Source organism: Ochotona princeps, chromosome X (genome assembly GCF_030435755.1).
Source record: "Ochotona princeps isolate mOchPri1 chromosome X, mOchPri1.hap1, whole genome shotgun sequence".
NCBI lineage: Eukaryota > Metazoa > Chordata > Mammalia > Lagomorpha > Ochotonidae > Ochotona > Ochotona princeps.
The window spans coordinates 105,898,753-105,919,033 of NC_080865.1; the positions used below are offsets into that span (position 1 = coordinate 105,898,753).

At 51.2% G+C, this 20,281-nt stretch overlaps 1 protein-coding gene and 1 long non-coding RNA gene across 3 annotated transcripts in view; both read left to right on the top strand.

Annotated features, from left to right (window-relative positions):
* The window catches only part of LOC131478489 (uncharacterized), a 33,253-nt gene extending 21,378 nt beyond the window's left edge, over positions 1-11,875 (top strand). Inside the window, exons 1-4 of one of the 2 annotated variants that reach the window (XR_009244493.1) lie at positions 5,055-5,169; positions 8,678-8,743; positions 11,054-11,225; positions 11,756-11,875. This is a non-coding gene — a long non-coding RNA (uncharacterized LOC131478489). Of the gene's footprint in view, positions 1-5,054; positions 5,170-8,677; positions 8,744-11,053; positions 11,226-11,755 lie in introns of those variants that run through there. The other variant, XR_009244492.1, reaches the window with a different exon arrangement.
* Positions 11,876-13,932: 2,057 nt separating this feature from the next.
* On the top strand, positions 13,933-18,107 carry LOC131478486 (PWWP domain-containing DNA repair factor 3A-like). Its single transcript, XM_058658299.1, has one exon. The coding sequence runs from the start codon at positions 13,941-13,943 to the stop codon at positions 17,373-17,375; it is 3,435 nt and encodes a 1,144-aa protein (XP_058514282.1). The 5' UTR covers positions 13,933-13,940; the 3' UTR covers positions 17,376-18,107.
* Positions 18,108-20,281: the final 2,174 nt, after the last annotated feature.

Here is a 20,281-nt window from a genome sequence, read left to right on the forward strand (position 1 = left end):
CAAACTTCCCTGGAAAAGTGCCTTCACATACTGCATTTTAGAGTTAGGACCGTTCCACAGAAGGATGTGGAACTATGTGCTTAGTAATTGCCCTATGGACTCCCTTGGGCAGGGCTGTGGATTGCACCACCATGGAAGCCAAGGATCAACATTTTTTTCTATGCACATCGTCTGCCTTATCCTCCCTTGGACTGATAGGACTGCTTGCTCAGACTTCACTCCTTGAGTTTACAGCTAGCTCATCACGTCCAACCTGGTCATGTGGTGCTGATCAAGACTTGGAAAGAAGGCAAACTTTGGCCATGTTGAGAGGCTCCATGCTGAGTATCCCTGGCCACTGAGACCTCGGGAGAACTGCTGAAAAGGACTGGACTCACTATGCTTGAGCCAAAGAACCAGTAGCTGAAGCACTGGGGAAACAGGGAGACCAACAGTGTGAAGCCATGTAGTCTCTTGGCAACCCTTTAAAAATGACTTTAAGGGCCAGTGCAGCAGGCTAATCCTCCTCTCTGCAGCACCAACAAGGCACTGGTATGTGTACCTGCCGCTCTGCTTTTGAACCAGCTCTCTGCATATGGCCGAAGAGGGCAGCACAGATCCTTGGGACCCTGCACCCATGTGGGTGACCTGGAGGAAACTCCTGGCTCCCAGATTTGGATCAGCCCAGCTCTGGCCCTTGCATCCATCTGGGGAGTGAACCAGAGGGTGGGAGAACTCTGTCTGTCTCTGCTTTTGCTACTCTCTCTGTGAAATGTGCCTTTCAAAGAAAAATAAATGCATCCCCCAAAAAGTGACTTTAAAAGGATTCTTAAAAGGAAACTACTTGCAGTGCCTTACAAGTCCTTGTGCTGACTGTTCTGAGCCTAGGCTGAGGGCAGGGAACAGAGCACACACACACACACACACACACACACACACACACCCCGTACACCATTGCCAGAAGGGCTCTTATAGTGGTAAACTTCGTGTTTAGAGGGAGACTTTTCCTTCTCCTTGTGTAGGATATCAGTTGAGTATTTTTTATACTGATCTTTTAACTGCATTCAGTGTCCCCACCAGTGATATCACAATATTAGATTATAGTGGCTATCATAGAGATACTACTAACCACCCTGTGAAATTGATAACTAAAGTAACTAAAACTTGGGCCCATCAAACCATGCAGTCTGACGTATGTCAAGTGGTGTGTGTGGAAGTTTAAGAGATCCAGAGCTTCTTAGTTACAAAGATAAATATCTTCCTGGAACCTAATAGAGGTGAGACTTGTGAGAAACGTGCTGGTGCATACCCCTGTGATATGTGGGATAAGGAATAGTGAACTCATCAATGTTAGCGATAGACAGCAGGCCCCTCAGGTCCAATGGCAGGATGAAACAAAAAGCATTCCACGGGGCCAGCACCATGGCATAAGATGCTGAACTTCTACCTGTAGCACAAGCATCCCACACGGGCTCCAATTTGAATCACGGCAGCTCCACCTCCCACCCAGCTCCTTGCTAATGGCCTGGAAGGCCACAGAGGAGACCCAAGTCCTTAGGCCCCTGTGCCCACGTGGGAGACCTGGAAGAGGATCCTCATTCCTGGCTTTGAACTGGCTCAGCTCTGTCAATTGTAGCAATTTGGGGAGTGAACCAGCCAACGGAAGATGTCCCTCTGTCTCTTACTCTCCATAACTCTGCCTTCTTAAATTAAAAAAAAAAATGAATAAAAATTAATGAGTTAATCTTAAAAAAATAAAAGTACTCCTTGTCTCAGGTTTCTCCACACATAGGAGTGCTAACACTTTACGTGCAATCCCATTCTTCTATTAGCCCTGAATGCCTACTTCAAAAACTGTGGCGACTCCTAGACTCTATGGCCTAGGGAAAGCAATGAGTGCAAAAGACCCTCTAACAAGACCGGATCTTCAATTAATTGGACCGCACCAGAGTCCTCAGCTATCAGCTGGACTTCCCACTCCAGATTTCAATGGCAGTCCTTTACCAGATGACTCAAAAGAAGTCACAGCAATTACTGAATTAAGGCAGGCCCCGGGAGGTAAACAAGGGCTATGAGGAACAAACGTCTAGGTTGAATGGATAAACTTTTCAGTTTAGGCTGCTACCAGAAGCAGTTCTGTGTGCGCAGTCAGATGGCCACAAGCATAAGTAATCCGTCTCCCCCTCAGCTGGGCCTCTGATCCGGCTGGAATGAGTTATATACTGGTTCTGTACCAGGGCAAGGGTGTGTGGGAGCCTGCAAGAGCTTGTCACTGCTGCTCTCAGCGTACTCCCACACCCAGGCATTTATTCTTTCTTGCTCCATCAGCACTAGGAACCACTCTTGTCTCTCTAGGCTAGAGGCCGAGTTTACCACACTGTGGGGAAGGTTTGGCCCGTGCCATGCTTCTAGTGAGGTGAATGGCAGCAACCATTATGATTACACATACCACGGACTGACATCTGGTGGTTTTGTGGAGAGAGCAAACTTCAGACAGGTTGCTGTCCAGCTGGACAGGGACGCGCGTGGCCTGGTACAGTTAGTCCTTTACCCATCCCAAACTGCTAATGAGCAGATAGTGAGTCAGAGCAGCCGTCCCTCTGCTGGCTCACTCTCTAAATGGTCTTAGCATCCAGTGCTGGCCAGACTCCAGGCAGGATCCAGGAGCTCCATCTTGATTTCCGACACAGGTGGCAGCGGCACTAGTACTGGAGCCATCTGCTGCTGCTTTCCCAGGCACATTAGCAAGGAGCTGGATTGCATAAGGAGCCAGTGGAACTCAAAACTGCGCTCTTGTGGGATGCGGGTGTCACAAGTGGGTGGCAGTTTAGTTCACCTGAGATGCTGCTATCCCACGGGTGGCGGTTCACATCCAGGCTGCCCCACTTCTGATCCAGCTCCCTGATAATGAATGGTCTGGGGAAAGCAGTAAAAGATGGCCCAAACCCAGAAGAAGATCCTGGCTCCTGGCATCGCCCTGGCTCAGTCCAGGCCATTTCGAACATTTATGGAATAAACCAGAAGACTGAAGATCTGTCTCTTGTATCTCTTGTTCCCTCTCTCTCTGTGTCAGTTGGCCCTTTAAATAATAACATTATTTATAAAAAGTCACTGTTTTTTACAGAGCAAAACGAAGCAAAAACAAAACAAAACCTACCATAAAACAATGGACTTTGGCACAGTACTGTGATACAGTAGGTCAAGCTGTGGGATGCAGAGCTGGAATCCCGTGCAAGTATCAGTGGAGCCCCGGGGAGCCCCAGTGGTTCCACCTCTGATCCAGCTCCCTGTCAGTGCACCTGGGAAAGCAGCAGAAGATTGTCTGAGAGCCTGGGCGCCTGTCCCCACATGAGACACCTGGAAGAAGCTCCTGGTTCCTGGTTCCTGGTTCCTGGTTCCTGGCTCCTGGCTCTGGACCAGCCCAGCTCTGGCCATTGTGGCCATTTGTGAATCAGCAGATGGAAGGTTCTTTCTCTCATTCTCTCTGCAACTCTGCCTTTCAAATAAATAAAATAAATCTTTAAACAGGAAAATAGACTTTTACATTTTTTCCCTTGCAATGTCGTTGAGCTGATTCATCTTTGGTTGATGGGAAAATGACTATTGTGGGAAGAAATATTGAAATGTGCAAGAGACAGGTGTACATCTCTGGCAAGCCTCCTTCAGGTCTGCTGGACCAAGGACCAGTTGGAATTTCCTAGCTGCTTCTTCATTCCACTTCCAGTATTGGAGGTTGCCTCTGATGAAGGGTGGGCAGGGAGCGACCTGCACAGATACTGTGTTAAATGGGAAAGGAAGACCTCACTGGTCCCCAAAACAGGTTCTCAGGGACCACACCTAGGATTTCCCCAACTGACCTTTTGGGCCAGGCCGAAGACCCGTTTTCTTCTGTGGCCTTTTAACCATCCCACTCGAGTGGAGACATTGACTACTGAAGTGGCAGAAGTGGAAAGTAGGGAACAGAGGCACTAGGGTACAACATGTGAGACATACAGCAGGCACAGTTGGCAAGCTGCAGAGCTGAATTTCAACCCCACGTATGCCTCTGTGACACAGAAAAATGGCCCATTAACATGCCCCAGTTTGCTTGACCCGGGAAAGCAGGTGGGCTGCATGGATGGTCAGACCTGTCCATCTTTCCCCTGGCTGAGAACCTGGTGGACCACGTCATTCTGACACATTGGGTACAGAGTCCAGCATGGGTGTTGTGGATGGCATGCGTCACAGAGGGGTTTTGTCTTCCGTACAATCCCTGGGGTGAGAGTTGGAGGGGCAGTGCTGTGCAGGGGGTGTCTCGATCCTCATGCCATGAGCTGGCAACTTGGCATTCAGGGGCGGTGCCCACAAAGCCGGCTGCACTCTGGCTGTGGGGGGAGTAGTTGCACCACCAGAACAGGAAATGGCTGCAGGTCAGACCTGTGCCCTCCCTCTGCTCTGCTCCCAGCATATTGCCGCCGACCACTTAGCAGTGCAGGGTTCCTTCCAGTGGAGCATCAGGAGGAAGAACTGAGTCCTGACTCCCCAGCGGCCATTACCAACTGTGAGAGAGGAGGGGTGAACTCCTGTCAGCACACGTGGCCCGAGTGCAGACCAAGAGCCCCTGGGTCCCGCCACCACCTGTGTTTTGCCACTGCCTTCCTCTGGCAAGCAGATGCCTTATGCTCCCACATTTGCTGCTCCACAGCTCACTTTCAAGGGACCCAAAGTCCGTGATCCCACCTGCATGCCACAGGGCTGGCTCCTGTGTTCCGACGGGTGAAAGGGGCCCCCAGCAGGACCAACTCTGCGCCTCAGGAGAGAAGAGCAGCCCTGATGTTATTTGTCTCTCCTGGCTCCAAACTCAGGCTGTGAACACTCCCCGCCCCCATTCCTACTCTGAGTGAAATCTGCAGTAATGCCTATCATCCTTCATTCCTTCTTTGTTCATTCATTCACTGGGTGGGCAGGGTGGGGCTGGCCGAGAGAGAGATCAGCAGCTCTGCCTCTGAGGATGTATTAGCTCTTCCTGCTTTCCATAGAAAGCTGGCGTCAGAGCTTTTTTTTTTTTTTTTATGACATTCTGGTTTCTATGACAACCAGGGCAAGCCATTCCTTCCTGGCAGCAGACACGTTTCACAGGAGATATTCAGGCTGGAGAAATGGAGTAACTGTAGAAACATCAGGACTCGTAGGTTGCTGCCAGCCATCCATGTGAGTGTGTGAGTGTGTATGCCTGTGCGGTGAGTTGTGTGTCTTTTAATGGGACCTGAACGGTTCTGTCTGCTCCCTCCTGTTGGTGAGCGAGGCCGGCAGCTCCTGTAAGGGGCTGAGGATGTCAAGTGACGTGTGGCCCCCTGACCCCCTCCCTGCAGCGTTGGCTCATGGTCCTGTCACAGGACCCGTGGTGGGAGGCCTTCGCCAATGGCATACTTCGAAACAGGGGCCCCCGGAGTATCCCTGAACATAACACCTCTGCGTAGTCACGGTTGGGTCAACATTTCTATAGCCATGAGACCTTGTTTGTGTCGCACGTCCTATGGTGAAGAATCGTCCGTCCGGTGTAGAACGTGGGGAGGGAGAAACGTGACGCCAGCTAATGCTGAGACACAAGGGAAGGTGTCTTGTAATTTTGTGGGACCCAGGAGTTGGGGTTGGCCTCACTCTTGGCTGGCTCAGCCAGGGCCTGAGCATCGTTGCCTCTAGAAGACAAACTTCCTCTGTGCACAGCCCTTGTTGCGGCCGGGTGAACGCACTTCAGGTCAGTGAGGGCCCGCCCTTTGTCGAAGCAGAGAAAGCAAGCTGCTTCGCGCAGGTCGTCAGGGTCACGGGGCACACTTGTGTACACAGGTGCTGGCGGTGGCGAATCCCTTCTGTTTCCCATGCTCACAGAGGAAAACCTGGCCCCGAAGACGTGCTGTGGTCCTTGTTGCCATCTGTGCTTCAGGAGGAGGCAGGTTGTGGGTGCGGGGCATCCAGGTCTAGAGGCTCTGCTCCCGGATTCTGAGACTGCGACTCTGCTGGCCATCACACTGGCAGTGTGCAGTGGACATCCCACCCCACCCGGAACCCCAGACCCCCGTGCTTAGCTGGTGCCCTCTGAAAGACACTCGCCAGCAGATGCACTGCTGCTTAGCTCTCCAGAGAGACCGTGGGGGTACAACCAAGGGGCCCTTCTCTCACATCCTCATATTCGGTCCCCGCTTGGCAGTTGCCTGTCCTCTCTGGGAGCACTCTTGGGTCTCATGGGCCCTTTCTCTGGTCTCTGATGGAAGCTTCTCGGAGCTTGGCCAGACCCCAACACACACACACACACACACACACACACACACACACACACACACGAGGCATATGAGGGTCACAAGCTCTGAGGGACTCTAGCTCCAATGCCCGTGGGTTCACAGGCCCTGCACCCTCCCCGGCTTTGTGTGAACTTGCAGTCCTGGCCCTCGCACCTGTGGGCCCCTGGATTACCACCTCTGCCACTCCTTACCCCATGCTGGCCTCCAGTTCATTTCCTCTAGTTCAGTCTTGAGAACCACGCACATGTGTATGCACCGCTGTGCCTCTCTGTGTCTGGACACGTGCCTGGCCGTCCGTGTTGCACCCAGCATTTGGGGGCTGGCCCGCTGGGCTTCGCTGCATGTTATCATTTATTGTTGTTGGCATTCTCCACTGTTGCTTCCCCTCTCCGTCTTCTCCAGTTGATTACAGCTTATGTAACTAACAGAGGAACACAAGCTTTCATGCTGGATATTTCTTCCACCAAGTAGGAAACATGCCTGGATGAACACGTCAGGTGTCTTCTCACACCGTCATGCTGTGTGTGCTGCACTTTAGCTACGCTGCCTTTAATTTTGCTCACCCCTGTTTGAAACTGCAGGTCCTACTTCCAGGAGTCTTCATCCAATAATGCTTATGAACACGGACACATACCCGTGTCCTCTGTGTGCCATTTCACAGGAGCTGACAAATTGCACCTACCCTCACATGCCGCATTGATCTTTGTCCCTCTCTGTGGGGTAGCCACCTCGTGAGGTTGCCACTCACCACTGTAGGTGCTTTCCTCATGTTTGTGTGTCTCTCCTTTGCTGAGGAAGTACATGTGGCAGGGCCTCCTCCTCATGAGTGTGGGTTTCCATCCGCTGCAGAATGAGCCCCAGTCTTCCCCACCCCCGGGCGTCGGGCTCTGCTCTGCCTCAGTCTTTCCACTGGGCTCCGTGGTGGGCCTGAACCCTGGAGTTGTTGCTCTTAGCCTGTGGCCACTTTGGCAGGGGTAGTTTGGAAGGTGCACAGCACGATGACTCACCTTGGGAACAGGGCGATGCTCCCTCCTCATGTGAGTCAGGGGGTTAATGAGTGCGTCCCGACATGAAAGACAGTCCCATGTCCTGGCAGGGCATGAGTGATGACTCAGCACTCGTCCCTAGGAACCCAGAGGAGCCCGTGGCTTTGGTGCAGTGTGTGGTTAGGAGACCATGGGAGTCTGACGGGCCTCGTTTCCTCTGGGGCAGGTGGCAGGGGCTGGAGGGTGACAGCGTCCTTTTGAGAAAGCCAGTCTGACTTGGCAAGAAGGCTGTGTGGTGGAAGGGCAAGGTTGTACTCTAGTCTAGAGAGAAGGCCCTGAGAGAGATCGGGCCCTCTGTGCAGCTCCTTGGCCCAAGGGCTCCGTGCCTCCTTCTCTGAGTGGCAGATGACACGGCTGGCACCAGGGAAAGGGGGTAGGGAGCGGGGCATGTGCCTGCCGCACGGGTTGCAGGGCCTGCTTCTTTGTTCAAGAACGATTGACAGGCAAAACTTTGGTCACTCCAGCATGCAGAGGTGCACCTCGTGGCTCACGGGTTGCAAGGCATCAAAAGAACTCTTTTACTCCTATGAGAAATCTGAGGGCAGAGAAGTCATGAATCCTACACTTGTGATCCTTCTCATCCACGCATCACTCGTGTACACAACAAAAGACAAGGCACGACCTCTACTAAGTCGTGAAATGAGCGAACAAACCTCATGCAAAGTGAACAGATGTAAATCCTCACCCGGTCAGTCTACAAATCCCTGCAGACACAGTGAAAGCTTCAGAAAACAGGTGTGAATGTTTATGCCGCTTCTGTTGGCAGTGGAACGGTGCCAGCATGCATTCATTCATAAAAGATTGCCCACACTGCTCCTTTATTACGGAGAGGCACATGGCCAGCTCGTCCTCACAGGGGGGTACATGTGCCGAGGCAGGTCTCTGGAGTCCTAAAGGTGACCACGACCACTGCAAAGACTCCCCAAGGCAACAGCTCCTCACAGGAGGGAGGGGTGTTGGGGTACAGAGGAGGGAACTCCTGCCCCTGGGGGATGCTGTGAGGGGTGCCATCTCCACAGGCCCACCTCCCCCAAGACAACTTCCTGAGGGATGGGAGTCGTACTGGGCTTTTCAAGAAACTGTTTCCTGCAAATGGTTTGAAGTGCCCACCTGGGCAAGGAGTTCACGGAACACAGCTTCCACACTGATTTTCCCGGGCTGTTGACAGAAGAAAGAAAAGCACATTGGATTTTCTGCTTGCAGATCCTTTATTCCTCAACCAAAGAGTTAATGTGCCACGACAAAAGTGAGGCCCCGGGTAAATGATGCTTGTGCTGGGGACTCTCACCCCTGGGCGACCTACAGCTGGCTGAGATGCTACACATTTTGGAGTCATGACTGATAGTGTCTTCCTTTTGCTTTTTCACTCTGCAGGTGGTGTTTGGATGCAAGATGCAGTGTCCGATGCATTTTTATTCTCAGGCCTTCAGAGAATGTGAAGTGAGTGACTTCAGCATCTTGGTTTGGCGTTGGTGACATTCTGTTTCTCTCACCTGGTTACTGGTGGGCAAAAGACTGTCAGTGCCTACATATGTGTTGTCTACCGCTGACTGACTGACTCATACTTTCTCGCTCTCCCTCTCTGGCTCTCCCCATATCTATCTACCTGTCTCTATTACAGTGTATATCTGTCAGCTTGCTGTCATGCACACTGCTATAATTACATATCTCTGCTTCTGTTTGTATCCTTGTGTGATCCTGCTATACGTCTGTCTTGGTCCATGCAACTATCTTTCTCTTGCCATCTTTCTGCAATCTATGTCACTTGTCTAAAGACATGTGTATTTGTCACATCCTATCTGTTAGACGCTACCTCTGTCTGTCTCCTGGTATAGATCCAGCTCTGTATTTGCCACTCAATCAGTGCTCATCAATCTATCTCTCTACATCTATCTCTGTTATCTATTTCTGCTGATCCCTGCATCTATCTATGCCTATCTGTCTACCTATCTATCCAACCCAATCCAACCATCTGTCTGTGTGCCTGCCGAGCAACCCTCTCTACCTCCCTATCCATCGCTCTGGCAGCAAAGCAGGCAGTTGTGCTCCCTCTGGTACAAAATATGAACAGAAGGCCAGGCTATATGGGAATGCTTGAGAAAAGGCATCTGGGCAAGGGGCCACAGCATGTAGTGAGAGGAAGTTAACAGTGCAACTTAGCATGCTCCCTTCATATCACCTTGTTAAGGATGCATGGATGTTGTAATCAGAGAAGTCACTTAGTTGTTGTTTGGAAGTGCTACGTTAATCATACTTGAAAAGACAGAATCAGACATAGATACCAAACAGTGCTCAAATAGCTGTGCAGTATAAACATGCTGTGGAAATACGCTGTCCTATATTAGGGGAACGTGTGTGTATAATCAGAAGGAAGCAGCTGCAGCCCACAGAGACTTGCATGTTTGCAGGAAGCGTCGCTGGGGGACAGTACGATCGTTGCTTCATGCAGTTCCTATTTGGTCATTTTAAACAGTATTTCAGATTTGGCCGCATGAAGTTTTAAAACAAGGAACAACGTAGAGCAGGAAATGACAAACAGAAATGTGCAAGCAGAACAGTCGGCAGACATGTGTAGAGACCACGAGAACTGCTAACAGGCCTTCTGGTGACTGGCAAGATTCTGTATGTGCGTGTGCACATGTGCATGCATGTTTGTACCTCTGCTGGGATTGGAAGGTGCTCCATCATGCATGTTTTGTGAGATGGGCTGGCAGGTGCAGCTGAGGGGAGACAGAAACATCTGAGCCTTCTGTACGTCCTCATCCCCAGTGTTCTGGGTTGCTATAAAACTTGAGAGCCCAGTGCTCTGAGCTCCCTGAAGCAGAGGGCATCAAACCCGGGTGGTCATACGCCCCCTGCCTGGAAAGGTTCTCTGCAGGATACCCACAAAGCATGTCCTTCTCACCATCACTGTAGTCTAGGAGTGTGCTTGAACAAAGGCAGACACACACGTGTTTGCCAAGATGTTCTTTCTGCTGGAGGAAACCTAATTTGAAGGTCAGTGGTGCAAAGTCTAGAATGTACACTGGAGTTGTGATGCATGCAGGTGGAGTGCAGAGAGAAAGCGCAAGCATGTTCACCGAGTGACTTGGGTGGGTGGATGGGACAGGGTGAGGGGAGCGCGGAGATGGGAAGGGCAGGAGTGAGAATGCCTGCATCTTACCAGCGCATGGGTTTTTTTTGTTTGTTTGTTTTGTTTTGTTTTGTTTTTGCCACCTTGGCCACTGTACTCAACAGTTTGTAAACACCAAAGGCCCCGAGATTCCCAACAATGATGTGGTAAAGTGAGCCGTCCCAATAAGATGTCCCAGCTGCTCTTCCCTTAGGAACTATGGGTTCCCATAGTGCACAGGGAGGCGTGAGGCACAGCGAATGTGTCGAAGTAATGGTGAGCATTGGTCATTTCCAGCTCCCCGAGTACGGTTTTCCATGCATCTCACACTCGGCAAGCCCATTTAATGTAGCTTAGGAATCAGGAAATATAAGCACATTTCAGCCTCTCAGGGGACACACACCCCCGGACTGCTGCAATCACATCTGTGCATCCAGGGCAGAGGCTATGGCAAAAGCTGGAAGCATATTAGATTGTGAGGAAAGGAAGAGAGTATACAAGACATCCGTTTGGCGGTTCAGATCCAACTGTCAGTCCTGCTTCAAGGAGTCATACATTCTGGACTTTGAGATGGGAGCAGAATGAGAAAAACCCGACCACGTGCTGAACTTAACTTCCTTTTTCTTTGGTTCTTCCAGGTTAGCCACTAGAAGGGAACGTACACTCCATCTCTACGTTGGAGACCATCTAGTGAGCAGAGAGCCTGTGTGCTCTGCAGCAGGGCTACAGGTCGGCTGACAGGCAGGTGCACGTGGCAACCGAGAACTCCAGCTCCCAGAAGTGGACCCAACGTGAGCCGCGTGACTCTCGGTGAGCCTTCCCTGTCTGCTAAGCATCCACCTGCAGCCATTCCCTGGGAACATCTGTGCTGTTCACGCTACAGGCCCGTCTAAAGAATGAAATGTCACAGATTTGGGGTGGGGACAGGGATGCTTTCAAGTGCCATGCAAATGTGGAGGTCTGACAAGTGGGAAGCATTCAGGTGCCTGGCACCCGGGGTCTGTGCCTTTGGGGTGGCCTCTGGGCTTAGGGGGTGGACCTCAGGAAGGAAAAGCCTGAGGAACCCCAAAGTCACAGCACGACCAACAACACGATGGAACCTGCTATGCACTCCCCTGCCCCGCCCCATGGAATGCCCTTCGGTGTGTCAGTTCAGATGAAATGAGGAGTGGTCTGCAGGGTTGGCTTGCTTGCCTGGCACCTCCCTTTGCCCTGGTCTGAGACGCTCTCGCCTCATTTCCTTATGAAGGCTGCCGTCAGGCTCTTGGAACACAGGGCTCCCGTGTCCACATTCGCAATGGCTTCTGATGTGCTCCTCGGTTCCCTTCTCCACTTTGCAGTGTGATCCACCGTCATCCACGGCCAGCTCGAGTCCAGGAAGCTCAGGGAGAGGAGGAGAGCACCTACCAGCTGTGAGTCCTGAGGGGTCCTCCGGGGGTCAAGCCGTGGAGCAGTGGGCACTACAGCCAGAGGCCGCAGCCTCTCCCAATCACATCTTGGTGTGGAACTTGAGTCACAATGGATGCCGACTACGTCGTATGTGACTGGCAGGGCCACTTGTGGCCTGCAAAAGTTTTGTCAAGATACTGCTCCTCAGCAGAACAGAATTGGCTAGACGTTCGAATCCTCGGCGTAGGTGAAAAGGTCCAAGTGAGAACAAGCGATGCAAAGGCGCTGACCACCTCGGAACTCGCAGTGGTCTCCACCTTGGCCAGGGCGCTGTCCACGGGCAGCATGCCGCTGGGAGAGAAGAGGGGGTACAGAAGGGCCCTTAGGGAGGCCTGGCAGATTGTGCGAAAGAGAGCGAGCCCAGGCACAGGAAGAAAGCCAGAGAAGGCAGTGTCCGCTGTGACACCTCAAAACGTCAGGGAAAAGCCATCCCGCTCTCTGGCTCGTAAAAGGCGTAGGAAACCCCGAAAAGCCCTGTGGACCAGGCATAAGCAAAGTAAAAAGCCAGGACCAGGGTCTCAGCGTGTGCCTTCCAAGGGCAAGGATGCTACCCTGCCAGGCAAGGAACCCCAGGAGCACACGAGCACTGTGCCTCCTACAGCCGGTACATATCGACAGGCTCCCCGGAGCTCTTGCATGGCTGAGAATGCCTCCACGCTGTCTGGCAAGATAAAGAGAGAGGCAACGAAAGATCAGATGGATGAGAGGAGAGAGGTGGGCACCTCAGCAGTCGCACCCCTGCCCATCATGGTCATGGAGGATGGCGAGGCCAACGCACAACAAAGGATTCCATCTCAACCCCTAAGACTCCTCTCCGCTGAGCCCAGTGCTCTGCATGAGGACATAAAGGACAGCTGTCCAACATTCGAGGCCATGGCCATTGAAGCTACGGAGGACCCTGGAGAGGGGACCTCCCATCCAGGCCCAGAAGTGGCAAGGGTGCCCTCCAAGGACCGGCTCCCAAAACTGCGAATCGTCTTACGAAAGCCAACCCAGAAAAAGAAGCGCCGGGTAGCAAATCCTGCCAAAGCACGCTCCAAGATTCGCCACACACCTGGCAGAAAACGGGCACAGGGAAGACACTCAGGGGTAACTACATTCCAGGAGACAGGTCACAGCAAAAAGCAAATGCTGGGAAATAAGAGACTGTCTCAGATGGCTGAAACAGCTGAGAAGAAAGAGGAAGAGGAGCCATCACCAAGCACTGTGGTACTTCAGGGGACGTGCGTGACACGAGATGTAATGCTGAGTGACAAAGAGCTGCCCATTCTCCCTGAGATGGCAGATGTGAAAGAGGAAGAACCATCAACAACCAGCGCTGTGGCTCTCCAGGAGACTGGCCCCATACAAGACCTAAGGTTGGGTGACAAAGAGCTGCCCACTCTCCCTCAGATGGCTGATGAGAAAGAGGAAGAACAACCAACAACCAGCACTGTGGTTCTCCAGGAGACTGGCCCCATACGGGACCTAAGGCTGGGTGACAAAGACCTGCCCACTGTACCTGAGATGCCTCATGAGACAGAGGAAGACAGAATAACCACATGGAATGTGGCTCTCCAGGAAACATGCCCCATACAGAACATAAGTCTGAGTCATAGTGAGTTGCCCACTCTACCTGTCATGGCTGATGAGAAAGACGAAGAAAAACCAACAGCCAGCACTGTGGCTCTCCAGGAGACTGGCCCCATACGGGACCTAAGGCTGGGTGACAAAGACCTTTGCATTCTACCTGAAATGGTTGTTGAGCAAGAAGAAGAGGGACCAATCACGTGGATTGTGGAAGTCCAGGAGTCTGGCCCCATACAGGACCAAAGGCTGGATGACAAAGACCTGCCCTCTCTACCTGAGATGGCTGAACTGAAAGAGGAAGAACAACCAACAGCAAGCACTGTGGCGCTCCAGGAGACTTGCCCAGTGCAAGACATAGGGCTGGGTGACAAAGAGCTGCCCACTGTACCTGAGATGGTTGATGAGAGTGAGGAGGACACACTAATTACGTGGATTGTGGATGTCCAGGAGACTTGCCCCATACAGAACATAAGCCTAAGTGACAGTGAGCTGCCCGCTGTTCCTGACATGGCTGATGAGAAAGACGAAGAAAAACCAACAGCCAGCACTGTGGCTCTCCAGGAGACTGGCCCCATACGGGACCTAAGGCTGGGTGACAAAGACCTTTGCATTCTACCTGAAATGGTTGTTGAGCAAGAAGAAGAGGGACCAATCACGTGGATTGTGGAAGTCCAGGAGTCTGGCCCCATACAGGACCAAAGGCTGGATGACAAAGACCTGCCCTCTCTACCTGAGATGGCTGAACTGAAAGAGGAAGAACAACCAACAGCAAGCACTGTGGCGCTCCAGGAGACTTGCCCAGTGCAAGACATAGGGCTGGGTGACAAAGAGCTGCCCACTCTACTTCAGATGGCTGATGATAATGAGGAAGAATGTCCAACCACATGGCTTGTGGCTCTTCAGGAGACTTGCCCCATTCAGGACGCAATACCGGTTGACAGTGAACTGCCCGATCTACTTCAGATGGCTGATGAGAAAGAGGAAGAGAGACCAATGACATGGATTGTTGATGTCCAGGAGACAATCCCCATGCAGAGCATAAGACTAAGTGATAGTGAGCTACCCAATCTACCTCAGATGACTGATGAGAATGAGGAAGAAGAGGAACAACCAACAACAAGCACTATGGCTCTCCAGGAGACTGGCCCCATACAGGACATTAGGCTGGGTGACGATGAGCTGCCCACTCTACCTGAGGTGGCTGATGAGAAAGAGGAAGAACAAGCAACAACCAGCACTGTGGTTCTCCAGGAGACTTACCCCATAGAAGACATAATGCTGGGTGACAAAGACTTGCCCACTCTACTTCAGATGGCTGATGAGACAGAGAAAGAAAGACAAACCACATGGCTTGCGGAGGTCCGGGAGACTTGTCCCATACAAGACATAAGGCTGGGCGATAAAGACCTACCCACTCTACCTCAGATGGCCGATGAGAAAGAGGAAGAGCAACCAACAACAAGCACTGTGATTCTCCAGGAGAGTTGTACCCTACAAGACATAAGGCTGGGTGTTGGTGAACTTCCCAGTGTACTTCTGATGGCTGATGAAAAAGAGGAAGAGAGACTAAGCACAAGCCTGGTGGCGCTCCAGGAGAACTGCTCCACAGAACACATAATACTGGGTGACAAAGAGCTGGCCACTGTACTTCAGATAGCTGAGGAAAAAGAGGAAGAGAGACCAACAACCAGCACTGTGACTCTCCAGGAGCCTTGCCCCATACAAGACATAAGGCTGGGTGACAAAGGCCTGCCCACTCCACCTCAGATGGCTGATGAGAAAGAAGAAGAACAACCAACAACCATTGTGAATGTCCAGGACACGAGCCTTATTGAAAGTGGCAGGCTGGGTGACAAGGAACTAGACACTGTCAGTCAGAAGGATGACCAGGAAACAGAAGCTGTCCCAACCACTAGCACTGTGGCTCTCAAGGAGACACACCCCATGGAAGAGGGAAAGCTGCATGTCATAGTATTGCACACTCCCCCTGAAATGACTGAGGAGGAAAAGGAAGAAAGACCAAACTTAAACATTGTGGCTCTTCAGCCAATGAGTCCCTTTGAAATGAAAAGGCCGGATGACCTAGAAATGCCTACTATCACTTTGGAGGCTGATGGGAAAGAGGAAGAGGGACCAACCAGAAGCACTGTGGCTCTTCAGGATACACCCGGCATTAAAAGAAGAAAGCTGGATGACAAAGGCCAGCCTGAGATTCCTAAAAAGGCTGCCAGGAAACAAAAAGGAGAACCATCTTCAACTGTCACAGGTTTCCAAGAGACACATGCTGTCAAAAAAGGAAGGCCTGGTGCCAAAGGACTGCCCAAGATTCGTGAGAGAGCTGGTAGGAAGCAGAAAGAGGGAGCAGCCACAAGCATTGTGTTTCTCCAGGAGACGCATGCCATCACAACAGCAAGGCTGGGTGACCAAGAACTGCCCACTATCCCTCAGAAGACTGGCGGTGCAGAGGAAGAGGGACCCACCACAAGCATTGCAGCTCACCAGGGCACACACTCCATCGCACAGGGTAGCTTGCAGGATACACAGCTTCCTATCATCCCTCAGACCAGTGATGAGAAAGAGGAAGAGGAACCAACCACCAGCGTAGTTGCTCTCCGGGAGACACGCCGTGTTGAAAAGCAAAGGCTGCTTTTCACAAGACTGCCCAAGATGCATCAACAGTCTGGCAGAAAAAGGGGGAAGAGGCCAGCCGTAAGCACCGTGTCTCTCCAGGAATCACGCCCCAGCAAAAAGCCAAAGCTGCATGACCGAGGACCACACAAGACCCCTCAGAAGACCATCAGGGAAGAGGAAGAGGGACCAAGAACAAGCACTGCGGCTCCCCAGGAACCACGCCCCGCCAAAAAGCAAAGGTTGGGTGACAAGGTACGGCCCAAGATCCCTCCACAGGCTGTCAGTAAAGAGGAGGAGGGACCATCCACGAGTGCCGTATCTCTCCAGGAGACGCAGCCCATCGGAAGTGGAACACTGGTGTGGTTTAAATTTCAAGATCACCCGTACTGGCCGGGAGTGGTCAAGAGTGTCAACGAGACAGACAAGACAGCCCGGGTGCTCCTGATTGAGTACAACCTGCGCCACGAAAAGCGCGGCATTCAAGTTCCTCTGCGGAGGCTGAAGCACCTGGATGGCACATGGAAAGACAAGTTCCTGAAGAGAGCCCAGAAAGTGTATCAGCAGGGTGTGAAGTGGTGCTTCTCCTTGATCACCCACTACCGAGAGAAGCTCCGCCGGGGCTCATTCAAGGGTTCCTTCCTGAAGTATTACACCACCAAAGCCAGCTACCCAATCAGAAAAGTCATCCGACAGAGTGAGGTGGACATTGCTTTTCCCAAGGTGAACTATTCTGACCTGGAAGACTTGGAGGAGGAGATCTCCCTGGTGGGGACACCATCGTACAGGAAAATCCTTCCTGACCGCATGAAGGCCGCTCGCGACCGAGACAACCAGCAGCTGGTGGATTTCATCGTGAAGAAAAAGGGGGCCGACAGCCACCTCCTGGACATCCTTAAGGGCAGGAAGCAGTCCAGGTGGCTGACATCATTTCTCAACTCCGCCCAGTATGTTGTCTGTGTCGAGACATACCTGGAAGACGAGGACCAGTTGGAGCTCGTGACAAAACACCTACAACAAGTCTGCCGACACATAGATGAGAGGCTGCAAGCTCTGGTAAGAGACCAAATCAAGTTTGTTCTGGAAGTCCTCCTGCCAGAAGCAATCATCTGCTCCATTGCTGCCATCGAGGACTTGGATTACAAGAGCGCAGAAGAGAAGTACCTGCGAGGGCCCCCGGTGTATTCCCGTGAGAAGGAACTGTTTGACAAAAATATCTTAAAGAAAGTGAGAAGGAAGTCAGCAGCCACGTGTGCTGCGAGCAGCTCTCGGGCCCTACCAGGCTCTCAGTCGGCCGCCTCCTCCTCTCAGTAACCCAGCACAGCGCCTGCGGGGCCCCACTCTACCATGCAGGACTCGGTGCTGCAAAGCCAGCACCTGGACAACATGCGCACCTGCTTTCGGATCCAGCTCTACTGCTTGTGGGGCACCACACTCCTGCACCTTTCCTCTCCACAAACTAGTCACCAGCCACTCTACACACGGTTGCCTTGCCATCCACCCTCACGTGTGGAATCATTCAGATGTTCCAAAGAAAAGGCCACGATTGTCCCCAGCACAACTTCTTGAGGACAAGTGGGATTTCCAGAGAGATTGCCCATTCCAATGGCCATGCCACCACCTTCCAGACCTGGAGCACCTTGGCACCGAAACATTGCCTGACCTTGCAACTGTCAGCATTTGGACCCTCTTCCTAGAACCACCTGTCCTCGCTCTCCTCCCGCCCCCCAACCCACACACACCCCAGGAACAGCAGCCAGGGTCCTCAGTTACAGGCCTGCTACTCCATCCACACCAATGAGTCTGGGCTGGCTGCCCAGGCGTGTGCCTACCTTGGTGCAATTTGTAGGGAAGCCAGCACTTTGCTCTGCATTCCACCTTGTCCTCTGTCTCACACCAGCTCAGCTTCATCTCCCGAATGGCTCTTCAGCCAGCCCCGACAGATTTCTCTGGTGCAGACTCAGACCGCTAAGTCATTCCGGCCCGCTCAGGCAGTGGACAGGGTGGGCTGCCCATGGGAAAATGCCTTCTAGAAATAGCCTCCATTCACCTGGGGTTCTTGCACTAACTTGAGTCGAGACGTTTTGACAACAGACGTCAGAAAAGCTGGTTTGTTTTGAGTGGAATTGGAGTAGAAACCAACCTGAAGGACTTCACCTGAACATGACTGTGTTTGCAGCGTGCACTTCTTACGGGGAACCAGCTGCTCTCCCTGGAGACAGTCTATGGTCATGTGACCCTGTGGTTTGGTTTTGCCGAGTGCTGTTAGATCTTTTTGTCTTTTGATGTGTGCTCCATTGTGTTTTACACTATACCACATAGGTGGGGTGTCAAAGAAAAATCTCACACACACTCCCAAAGGAAGGATGTTTTGGAAATTATAGTGGCTGCTGTTGTCCTGTTTGAATGTGTGTTGTGAGTTTTCATCCAAAATAAACAGTTCCTTTCATGCTTGATTTTTGCTTGTTTTTGAAGATGGCCTCGCATGCTGTGTCTGTGTGAGCCTTGGCAGAACCCAGCCTAGACTCCTGTTGAGTGAGTGTAATATTCTGGCAGCACCGTGCCTAGGAAATCCATTCCTATTTAAGGAGGATGAGTTTTGTAAATGCGCTGCCTCCAGTCTGTGGGTGGACTTCGCACACCGAGCGAGACACACTTTGTTTTCTCTAGACACTGTGTCTCTTATGGTTCGGCATTACCTACCACACAGCAGCTTTCTTATGAAGCCAGCATGTTTCATGATTTCATTTTTTAAACTATCATTTACCCTTTCTTTTTCTGTTTTACTTTTTAAATTTTTTTTATTTGCCCTTTCTTATGAGGATATCAAGTGTGTCCTGAGTCAAGGCTTTTCTGTGGAAATAAGCTGCAAGTGCTAAAAACTAGGTAGAAATCTAATAACCTAAATAATGATGTAATTTGTAACATGACTAAGTTGCGCTAGTTCATTCTGTTGGTGAGAAATATTTATCATCACCAAGCGCTAATTGCATCTGTGTGATCCCAGCATCCCAAGATTCCTGTGCTTGTGACATGATAGATGTATGTTGATTGGAATGAAGGGAGGGGACATAATCTCTCCTGGATGTCATGTATATGGAAAGCTTTGAGAGAGAGAGAGAGAGAGAGAGAGAGAGAGAGAGAGAGAGGGAGAGAGAGAAGTTTATTATGTATTTGAAAGGCAGGGTTCCACAGAGAGAAGACAGAGAGAGAGAGAGAGATCTCCCATCCTCTCATTTACTCGCCAAATGGCCACAATGGCCGGAACAGTGCCAGTCTGAAGTCGGGAGCCTTGAGTTTGTTCCAGTTCTCCCACGTGGGTGCAGGGGCCTAAGGACTTGGACCATGTTTCTCTGCTTTTCCAGGCACATTAACAGGGGACTAGATTAGAAATAAAGTATCTAGGACTTGAATTAGCACCCAAATGGGATGCTGGCATGGCAGGTGGAGGCTTAACCTAGTACCATAGTGCCAGGCACATATTCTGAAGGGTTGTTTGTTTGCTTTTGTTTTTGTTTTTGTTTTTAGAGGAAGATGAACCTTTTTAATTGCTCTTTCAATCTGACTCATTGCAAGGCTTTGGAGACATGATTGTGAATTAGTGGCTCTGTGGTCTCTTGGATTGCTTCCAGCCTGCGCAGTTGCTAGAACCACTCTACCATTGCCCTAAGCTGTATCTCTGTTACAGGTGACTGCATCTGATGGGAAAGTCCAGCATGTCAACTATTCAGCATGTCAATATCCTCCTTTCCCCTGGTTGTAGGGAAGAGTACTGACCACCAGGCCCTGATCCTGATGTTGGTTCTCATGACTGCACAGAGATGGGATGTATAGCATTTACAGGTGTTTGCACCAATGTATGCACCTGACAAGAAATCATGTCTACTTATATACAGGATTTTGATCCTAAAGCTTCAATATGATGCTGAGATCCTAGGGGATTTAGAAATTCTGGGAGTTGCCATTGTAAGTCCAGGTCATGCATGGGTCTTACCTGCCTTATCTGACCCCAAAGTCAGGGAAGACCTGTTAAAATGTTCAGCATCTTTCAGGGGCACTTGAAATAAAGTTTTAATTGTTGCTGCATGACTATAAATTCTATTGTTTTAATTATGCAATTCACACTGACATGCAAAAGTTGCAGTACTGGATGACTAGATTGGATTCGTGTCTGTGAAATTATGGCACTGTATGTCTTCGGAGTGCCAATTCCACTTCCC